This window comes from Scophthalmus maximus, chromosome 13, assembly GCF_022379125.1.
Source record: "Scophthalmus maximus strain ysfricsl-2021 chromosome 13, ASM2237912v1, whole genome shotgun sequence".
NCBI classification, from domain to species: Eukaryota; Metazoa; Chordata; class Actinopteri; order Pleuronectiformes; family Scophthalmidae; genus Scophthalmus; species Scophthalmus maximus.
Window position 1 is genome coordinate 20,193,887 of NC_061527.1, and position 11,213 is coordinate 20,205,099.

General features: G+C 42.5%; 1 protein-coding gene across 3 annotated transcripts in view; it reads left to right on the forward strand.

Moving 5' to 3' along the window:
* Positions 1 to 6,006, forward strand: part of gabrb3 (gamma-aminobutyric acid type A receptor subunit beta3) — a 43,871-nt gene extending 37,865 nt beyond the window's left edge. For all 3 annotated transcript variants that reach the window (XM_035648094.2, XM_035648097.2, XM_035648095.2), the window contains 2 exons: positions 2,695 to 2,939; positions 4,372 to 6,006. In XM_035648094.2, the coding sequence (XP_035503987.2) occupies positions 2,695 to 2,939; positions 4,372 to 4,719 (593 nt within the window). In that variant the 3' untranslated portion in view covers positions 4,720 to 6,006. The remainder of the gene's footprint in view (positions 1 to 2,694; positions 2,940 to 4,371) is intronic.
* The last annotated feature ends 5,207 nt before the right edge of the window (positions 6,007 to 11,213 follow it).

The window sequence follows — 11,213 nt, forward strand, 5'->3', positions numbered from 1 at the left end:
AAAATAAAGGCATCATCACGTTTCTGTGTTCCTTTGAGTCTGTTTGAGGCAGCTGCTCTATGGCGTAATATGAGACCGAATTTAATCTGAGACGCTTTCCACTGGCCTCTGGGACTGAAACAAATATCAGGATCGCCTCAACACTGGAAAACACCCGTCTTCCTCTAACTGCAATTGGTCTCTGCTGAAATATTTGCGTGAACAGAAATCCTCGTTCATCATCCGTGTACTCGAGCAAGAAAGAGCACCTCGCTGCAGCGTTCCTTAAACGTCAGTTGCATGTGATAAGAGGGATGTGGTACGATTTAGAGGCACCTCCTCAGGGTCCGACCCGCTCAGGGGAAATAATCCTGCGGCTCCCACTGCTCTATCACCTCATTCAGAAGACCATTGTCTGAGAACCCTTGGAAGATCAATGCACTTTAGACACCATTTACACTTAGCGTACTACCCAAATTCAAATTCGATTCTGTTCTTGAGATGATTCACTCTAGGTTTCCGTTCCCCCCGCCATTAGGGCGGCGTGAATATCCTGGGCAAAACTAAATTTGTAGGTGAGGTCTTCATGGTTGAGTAGTGGAAAATGAAGTTTGAAGTGGGACTAAGAGATCATACTGTATATGTGCTTAAAATCTCACTGCTCTATAGATTTATATCAGGTACAGTAATTGACCATTTGCTAAGTGCCTTCTCGTTTTCTAGCCAAACACTAATTTTGCTAACTGAAAACACAACTGTCGCTGGCAGATTTATTGTACTGTACTGTAGGTGGCTAATTAAGCTCACATCAGCATGATGAGCTTGTTGAAAACACCGTCTCAAAGTGGCATTTTGACGATTCAACCGCGTTTGTTTTAAAGAAAGAACCCTGTTGAAAAAGGGCTGAATATGCTTATCATGGACATGATGATGATATTGTGATAAAAGACTCGTACCTAAAGCCACATTTTCTAGTAAAAGTGTTGGCATCCTCACAAGCTGATGATCCATGTAGAAGACATGGAAGAGTGTGGCACTAGACCAAGTGGTATGATAAGGAAAAATGTCAGACCAGACCGTTATTGCGTTCTAACGTAACCCGCTGCAAATGTAAATCTATGAAGGGTTTCAAAGGTTGTTGGGGGTGCTGGTTTTGTAAAGGTGACATATCATGCACTTTGCCTGCAATCTGAGAAACTCCACTTTTCTGGTGAAGGGGCGTGGCATTTCCTACACATTTTGGAATCGATCGACCAGTCACAACAGACTAGGCCAGCTGGCCAATCAGAACAGACTGGGGTTTATCTGGAGGCGGGGCTAAAACAAATCCAGGCGTTTGAGACGGAGGGTGAAAAGAGGAGCTGCAGGAATGGACAGTATGACGACACTGATGCCTTTTTTGAACATTAGAGCACGTAAATTTTTTCAAGTGGTCACCCAAATTAAAAGTATGAACCTGAATACGAGCATAATATGTCACCTTTAACATGAAGTCGCAAAGCTACAATCGATCGCAGAGGGATGTAGCAAACTGTCAATTGACAGATTGGATACTTTATTTTTCCTTGTAGTGAAAATTGGTGACAGCTGATTAATCATCTAGAAGACGTCGTTTGTGATGATCAATTCTTAATCTGGCCATGTATTTTGTTTTTTTACCAATGTAATGTCGGAGACAACTGTAAATTCCACAGCACTGCAGTGAACATGTTTTGGGGTTTGTTGAGTAACCCTCTCTTCTGTGCTCAGAGAGGGTTTAGATTCTTGTTCTTCCCTTTTGTTATGCAGAAATCGATGCCATGTACCTACTGTCCTCTTGACGCCCACACATACTGTACAGTGCAACATTTTTTGGTTTAATTATGTAAGCCTGACAAAAATAGACACACTGTCCAGGTTGGTGGTGGTGGTGGTGCGCCATCCAGGAGACACAAAAGCAACACAAACACATTTATTGTTGATCATGCACAATATCAAGAGAATTATGACACAAGCTGCCGAAGTTGCTGAGTCTGTTCCCTCTCTGTGCTACATGAGCCTATAAACCACGTAGTGGAGCAGTTTCTGCCTATCCAAGCTAAGATAATCGGAACTTTCCAAGAAGAGGCATCCAAGAAGGTTGGAGGGAAACGTATCTGCCGCAGAAGAAAACGGCTCATGTTGGGTCTTAAGGAGTCGATAGCGCTCTAATGAGTATACCTTCATTTTATAGAGATCGGGCCATGACAAACTGTTCCAGTCCCGTAATTTAATTTGCCGTGCAAATTAATTTTAATCACAGTTGCAATTTGAGAGACTGTTTTTTTAACCTTGCAAGCCGGACCTCTCGCATAGAGTTCTGTCAGCAGGATAATGACCTTTTCATCCGCCCACATACGCTCACTGGGGCCTTGAGCGGTATGAGTGACTGCTTAGTAAATAATTTGATTTTACACCATTGCAGCTGGTGTCAACTATACACATTACGGATTTCATCAGACAGGAGTTACTTCATCATCCAACTAGAATAAACTCTAATTTTTTGTTGTTGTTTGTTATTAATGTTTGTGTGAGCTTTCATATATTATCATGTTGCCAGTATTAAAGTATCAAATTGGTTACTTGGAGATCTGTTGAATATAATGTCTTTTGTGGTTCTAAAGAAAGGTCAGGGAAAAAAAAATAGTGTGGAAGGTTGTTCAATATGATAACTCTTGAGGCCTTTTTTTCTCTCAGGGATCACCACTGTCCTGACCATGACAACCATCAACACTCATTTGAGAGAGACCCTGCCCAAGATTCCATACGTCAAAGCCATCGACATGTACCTCATGGGCTGCTTCGTGTTCGTCTTCCTGGCTCTGCTGGAATATGCCTTTGTCAACTACATCTTCTTCGGAAGAGGTCCTCAGATGCAGAAGAAGCTGGCAGAGAAGGCACAGAAGGCAAACAATGACCGCATTAAATGTGACGGGCCCAAGGTGAGATATATAATATACAATGTATTGTAAATGACCCTGTATGCCATTACATTACATCTTAATTGTGACGCCAACAGTAATGATTCATTGTCAAACATGGTATTGTTGGCGGGGGGTCCCGTATCGTGCACGTTAAGAAGGACACAGAATGTAAATTTGACGAAATGATTTCTAAATAATTGTAACACCAGAACCTGACTGGTCCGTACAACGTCCTTTCTGCGACCTGAACAAAGCTCAGACAGAGGGGTTTGTGTTTGTGTTTCTCCCGGATAGTCCTTTCTGGAAGGTGGCAATTGCAAGTGTCCGTCTGTTAAACAGTCCAATCAGGTACGAGGGCGTCGTCCCTCACAACGGGTGAGTCACGGGTCTGTCACTGCCCTCATATCCGTGAAACCTCCACCTCAAACTTGCCCTGCGGCGACAAGTTTGAGGTCACACAGGAGCATATTCACACTGGAGCATATTCCTTTACGTTCCCCTTTTTCTCTGTGGTGTTTTACCTTTGAATTGTCTTCATGTTGTCGTCGTGCCTTTCTGATTACTCCAACCAACATGTCAAGCTCAGGCTCATGTTAAGGTCTGGCTCAATGCTGCAGAAGTCCTCAATCATTGCACTTTGTAATTAATTGCCTGGGCTGCTTGATACTAAAATGAATTATCACTGCACTTGAAACTTGAAAAGTTATTCATCCCACAGGAGTTCATTTAATACAGCTATATACAAACGCATAGAAAACACGCATTCAGAAATTCATTTGCCCGATTATGTCAGATTAATACGCCTTTCATATCATATCATATCATGTGAACTCCTACTGTCTTTCCCCTAGTACCTTATACTGTGAACAAAGTTGAGTTCAGTGATATATTCATGATGCATGCACAGAGATAAAATATCTACAGGACAGGGTTGGTCACAGGAGCATTATCTAATAAAATGAATGAAAAAAGCCCTACAATCTACCATCAATGGAATATGGCCTCTGCTTGGGGTGATGTCTGATGTGTGTTGGTGTACTGAGAGTGTGAGGAGACATGCACCAAAGTAGGAAAATTAATATTCACCTCGTCACTTCCTCTCATGACTTGTGACCACGTTGTTATATTAATGTGTACACCCTGTGCCGCTATTTTTGCCACATGGGTCCGAGTGATTAATTTGTTTTTGTGTGGGGAAGAAATAGCTGTCATGACATTAGTATTACAGCCATCCAGTCCTTGATCTGATTTGTGAGGAGTGATTTAACTTTGGGACAGGAAACTTGGCTTTGAAGGCCGCTCTCTGTTTCCCAGGCTTTAATCCATCAGCCTGCAATAAGACGCCGGCCCCGGGGGCCTGACGCATGCTACACACGTGTCATCAGTCACCGACGCCTCAGCCCACAGCCCTTTTTTTTTTTTTAACCCCGCTCCTGTCCGCTGTGCCCAGGTCGACTCCCAGGGGAACATCCTGCTGACGACCTTGGAGATCCACAACGAGGTGGGAGGGAATGAGATCACGACCACCCTGAGCGAGACCCACAACTCTTCCTCCGTGATGTTCGACAACGCGGGGGTTCAGTACAGGAAGCCGAGTGGGCCGCAGGAGCCCGGCCGCCACACCCTGGACAGGAGCGCACATCTAAAGAAGTCCCGTCTGCGGCGACGATCCTCGCAGCTGAAAATCAAAATCCCAGACCTCACCGACGTGAACGCAATCGACAGATGGTCTCGGATAATATTTCCCTTCTCCTTCTCCCTCTTCAACTTAATCTACTGGCTTTATTATGTCAATTAATGCACTGGTGTTTTTGTTTTTTTTAACCCGTCTCTGTCTCATTCTTGTTTTATAATGAGAGAAGACAACATGATATGTGACACTAATGAACTTTTTTTTTTTATCCTAGCTCGTGCAGACTTTGATGAGAGCACTGGCATTGTGCATCTGTACATGCATTGTCACAAGGATGTATGTACAGGACATTTAGATTTTACAAAGACTTTCATGTGAATGACTCCTGGGACATTGTACACTATCCCATGGGTTGAAGCAGAGGCAAAAAAAAATATTTATACTGCTTTAGGTCAGTTATTACAACTAACCATCATTTCTGTATAAAATGTGGTCACTCTGTTACAATGTATTTCCAATGACAAGACAACTGACAATGATTCATAGTATTATTTTTATTGCATTGCATTATTGCTATTTCCTTGTTATGACCATATACACACAAGCCAAACTGAGTTCATGATCTGGATACGATTTGCACTGAAACCAGACTTGAAGGGGTTACAATCAAGCTTTTCAAAAAATATTGAGCTATTCCTTTAATTTGCCTCGGCGTTGATACCACCGGACGTTGATTTGCTGTTTTGAAAAAGTGGCAACGGCTGTGACCTTGCTCCTGGAAATTAAAACTGTGTAAGGGGGTCACGTGTAAATTTGATTTCAAAGCCCAGTTTTGATTAACTAAGAGAGAGGCTCATGAAATCCACCAGCATTATATTAACATTTATTCTTATTATATGCCATGCACTGCGTCCATGTAAAATAATATATTTTGACACATTGTGGGTAATGTGCTTAATCGCTTTCTTGTGAGTTCGACGAGAACATTGACACCACTCTCGTGTTGCCCATGTCTGCAAAAAATGGATGTGTGTCACATGACAGCAGAACAAAGGCACCCAGGCTTGTCTAGTAATGAATGTTTACCATGTTTTATCAGTTTACACTATTTAATTTATTTATTTTCTGTGCTTTTAGGAACTGCTGTAATGATGTTTTATTGATTTGTTCAACACAGCATATCTCATGGCAACTTCCTTTTTCCTTTCTTTCAGACTGCTTGTTGTATTGGGGAACGAGTGCAGAGCTCAGATTTCTTGATCCCCCCTGAAAATTGATGTACATACCGAAAACTGGGCCTTTTTATTTCAGCTCACGTTGATCGCACGAGTGTGTCGTCAACAATGTTTCGCTCGGTGAACTTCCGGGCTCGCCGTTTCGTTTTTTGTTGGTCTTCACAACAACACCCTAGTTTCCTATTTGTGTTGTAAATATAAAACACGTACAATATCACAGCTTGTGCTTCGTTTCCGTTCGTTCCTAAAGGAGAAGGCAGATCATGTGAAGTGTGAAGAAGGAAACCGAGGGGCTACGTGCAGTTTTATCTCCAACGACACATCTCGCAGCGCCCCATCTACACCGCTCGGTGGAGCGACTCGCAGTGCGTAGGAGTGACACCAACTGTCAGGAGTCCAGGTGCGCAACAGAACCCAACATCCCATAACAAATCAAACAAAAACACAATGTGCCAGCATTGTCCCCAAGTGTAGAGGCTTGAAATTTTAATTATGCTTGAATTTTCCATCGGGCGTCTTTACAAAATTGTTGTAAAGTAGGATTGATAATTGCCTAAAACGACCACTTCAACTACTATTATTTCGGGGGCTTGACTGTACTGGCTCTGCAGATTTACATTTCCACTGTGACTCATTCAAAATAGTACAAACTTCACAAAGGCATAAAATATGTTTTAATGGTTCAGATGAAAACTCTCAAAATGGGCCACTGATGTGCAGCAATCAGTCACAGTGCAAAAATCTATGTGTATGAAAATGAATATGGGATCATAAAAAACTAAAGTTAGAAGAAGCACACATGGATACTTGCTTGGCTGCTGCAAGTATAAGAACAGTAATGGAGATTAATGACAGTAAAATATCTGCAATAATTTACTAATGTGTGGGCTGCTATCCATACAAGCTCTATCTATCTATCTGTGTGTGTGTGTGTGTGTGTCAATTGTGTGGGATGGGATTGTTTGTTATTTTCTGTGCCCTTTGTGAGATTGCTAACATCCAAAAAGTGTCCACGCTCTCATATTCAATATTTATTGTGCGTCATTTACAAAAAAAGGTACATGCTGCCTGCCAAACACATTGCCACACCTTGTGGTACAAATTATAATTTGACTAGAAACAAGCCTTGACAAATGCCAACTAGTTACCGCACGGTGACAATGAAACGGCAATAAAGTTGCAGTCGTGCAGTTCATTCAGAGTTGACAACTTTTTGGAAAACAAAAATCCTGCCAGACAAAATCCCAGAGGATGCTGGACAGTAAACACTCCATGAAAACTGTTGCTTCGTGGATTGACTGTATAATAAGGGCTTTTACAGGGAAACTGTCAAATGGGCAGGTGAGAGAAAAAAAGTGTAATTGGCATGTAAATCAGGGATCAGATGGTACGAGGATGTAAAAAAAGAGTGCTTGACTGAAATGACTCAGACAGCCATGTATTTTTAACCATGAAAGAAAACCATAATGCTATAGATTAGGAAATAAGTGAATCACTGGTGGAGTTATTTTTCTCCAGATAAGTAACCTCAGTGAGTGTGCGTGCAATAAAGGAAACAAATCCTCGCCTGATTGGCTTCTTTGGAAAACCACGAGGAAGATAATGAGACTGAGGCAACCATGAGGTTTTGGGATGCGACGAGTCAGTTGGAGTATCTGTACATCCCCAAAAGGATAATTCATCTAAATGAGTGATTAAATCTGGAGGCAGGAGCAAAACAACAGCAGCAGCAGCTGCAGTGTGAGTAATCCCCTCGGAGCCGGCGGACCAATAGCCAGAAGCCGACGCTTGCCGACACAAATTGGATCTCCAGGTTCATCAGAAACGCTCTTCATCACCAGCGGAGTGTGAGCACTCCAATAAAGAAGACGTACGATTGGCCTCCCGACATCATCGCAGGCGGGCCTCCTTCTGCACGTGTCGCGGTTCATCGAGGAGCATTCTTTCAAAAAAAAAAATCGGTCCTGTAAGAACCTACAACCATATGGTGTAAAGAATGTCCCAATAAAACTCACTCAATACTACAGCTTTTGTAAAAAAAAAAGAAAAGAAATATGTGAATATTTACTCACGGTCCGCTAGCTGTCGGTTCTGTAAGTGGTGCAGACTGCACCATGCAACACCGCGTGTGCAGTTTGGAAACATCAAGCCCCGACACGTCATGTAATGGACAAATAACCAGCACCAGCGGCTTTAACGTGTGACTTAGTATCGAGTAATTGGTTTCTCCTCCAGTTTGCAGTGCATTTGAAAGCACCCTGAAGAATCCACACCAAGGACTTGGAGGATAACTGGAACCCAAAGGGAAAAGGAAAGTTAACCACTCGATCGATGATCTCGCTCCCCTCCTCCCTCTTCCACCTGTGTGCTGTGGTTGCCAGCCTGTGGACGGCCAAAGTTGGAGGGCAGTCCTCTGTAAAGTATGGAATAGACCCCGACAATGGTCCAGTCTGTTTGAACCTTTCATTTGTACCTTTTTACTAGTGTGGTGTGACACTACGTGTCTTTGGCCTCGTGATTAGTGCGGTTGGTCGGTACAGTAAAATCATCAACAAAGAGACAGGCTTTTCTCGAAAATCGCTCACTGCCCCTTTAACGCGTCTTTGTTTGCCATATGACGTATCTCAACACGTGGTTGAGAGGCCTTAAAGAATTTTAAAATGTTTGTGTTAGGAGGTACCATCCTGTCCCTGGCCTTGGGATAAGACGTGCCTTGAGTCTCCACTCTTTGGTCCATGATAACAATCCTGACGTAGTGACCTAGACTTATTATCTGCTCCCTGTCATTCGGTAGAATACTGAGATGTTGCCATTGTACTTCAAGCGTTTTGGTTTGGCCGCCTGCACGTGAGCTGTACCGAGAATCTTCTCCGTCAACAGATCTGTGTTATGATAAACTCATATATTCAAGTAAGAATAACCGTGGCTCAAGTCAGATCAAGAACCAGGTTTGGAATCAAATGTAATGTTAAATGGAAAATAGCAAAAAACGTAAGTAAATGGAATGATGAATCGTAAAATGTGAATATTTTTTAAAACCAGGACATGGAAATATCGTTGGTCTCTCATTCGGCCCAGACTGCAATGCCTCAACTATTGGATGGATTGTCATCGCATTCTGTACAGACATCCAAGCCCCTCAGTCTAGTTTGATGTATACATTGATTTTAACCAAAAAGAATTGTATAGGCTCAGTTGAATGTCAGTGAATAACAGTCAAGTTATTAAATAGAATATTCATATGTGTAATATGTGATTTAAAGACCAAAAGGTGTAGGATCAGGATCGTGCTGTTCATTTGGATTAAGATATTCATCTTACAGTATTTTTCAACCACAGTTTATATACAGTACATATATATATATATATATATTCAGACCCTTGCATGCTGTAGCAGTTGTTTTTTAGTTTATTTTTTTTACCTTTTATCAGTCCGCAGAGAAAAACATGTTCATTATTCTAAAAAAAAAATTCAAGCTAAAGTGAAATGGTGTGGAATTAAAAAGCGACAATGCAGCAAAGTGTTTCTTTTGTGTGCGCGCGTGTGGGCACAGAAACTAAATATCAGTGGTTTTTCAAGTTGCTGTCGATTGTAAGCACGGAGCCGGAAACGGCCTGGTAAGCAGTCGGTGCGCTCCAGAAGACTCGCCATTAGTTCAAGGTCAATAGCCAACGCGGAAAGTGGACTACTGTTGCTGATACTTACAATGAATTTGACACGTACAAATTAATTGGAATTAGTCGAAATTTAATTGGAGAACGTAAAAATTGTTTATAAAAAGGACGAGATGTAAGTTCTGAGAAAACCACAGTTTGATTTCACCTTCGCAATTTCACGAAAGTTGGTCTTCGTAGACGACCAACTGCAGCCTCCACCCACTGCTGGTGTGATGTGTTTTCGGCTGTTCTTTTTTTCCCTTCACTATTGATTAGACATCTCAGAGTGGAACCTTTTCGGACTGGACTGTGCACCGTCAGCGGGTTTCTGGAAAGCACAATGTCTCAGCTTTTCGCTGCGTCCTTTGTTCCGCCTTTGTTTCTCTCCCATTTGCCCCGATACAGTCGTTATTACCATCAGCAGTGATGTCCGAGCTCTTTGTGTCAGTTTTTTGTGCCTGCACATTTTCTGTATCGGTGGCCTGATTGTGGCAGAAGGTACGACGAATGTGATGAATCGAGTGTTTCTAGATGACCAATAATGCCACCCGATGTGCACTCAGATTCTACGATGAGTCCAATCGTTCACTGTGTCATGAATATGAACATCTGCTTCTATCATTATGATAAAAATGGCATAAGAAATGTCTGGTCTTGACTTCTATCCAGCCTATACTTTTTTTTAAGGCAAAACCAGTTGACCTCATAATTAATAAATAAATATTTATTGTGAAATTGACAAAAGAAAAGAGCCTTACAGGAAACCTAAACATTGATTAATTAACATTTATTAAAGCAGGTATATTAGCCTCCTCCCAGAGCTGTAGATGCTGCAGATGTAAGGAAGTCGTTTGCAAATTGAGTTGTATATTTCCTCTTTAATGTTATATTAAGATGCTGGAGAAAGAGGGGGGAAAAAACTGTATATTATTTTACCTCATTGCAACTCTACTCCATGTGTTTCAATACCTTTCCCGTGTGGTTCTATTTCACCCACAATGCAATTTTAATGGCATGTGTATTTCCGGATTAAACAGTAGCTGGCCATAGTTACCAACACAGAACTTTACCACTGACCAGGTTAAGTATATGGGTCGGACTTTATTTGGTTAAACGATGAAAACACTGCCCTAAGCCTTAACCAATGTTGAACAAATGGTGAACAACCCACTAATAAAAAACTCCTAGCATAGTTAAAGCGTGTGATCTGTCTCACTTTTGTGACTCTGATAACCATAAACCCTCGGAGGCCAGCAACAGCTTGCCAACCTGCCACGGCAATAACTACTCGTCGATTCACGGCTCCGATACCCTGGGACGGGATTTCCCACCTCTACCTCCCCTCATATGGAAGAGCAAACGCCACTCCGAGCATCGCGGGTTTTTTAATTTTTTTTATTTTTAGTCTCGCCTGTCTTGTAAACTGTGCCGCGACACAGATATCAGGACGCTCTTAAACCCCTGCCAGCGCCCTACCTGCGCGTGTCAGCGGTGAAAAGTCTGCCAGCTCGGCAGAGCCATCCCTGTACAACAGCTACACCCTTAACCCGGCATGTAATGAAGCGTACTGTAGATCATTGTAATATCTCCAAATAATATTAGCCCTGTGATGCTCTGCTGCCTGGCACACCCCGCCGGCGGTGGCAGGGTGCCCAGGAAGCCTTTAAATTAATGAGATAACTGCACATATGCTGTGCTCACCTGATTACCCCGAGCCTGCACCGATACTGCATGCACACACCATTCTCCTGCAGCACCACTTGGCCC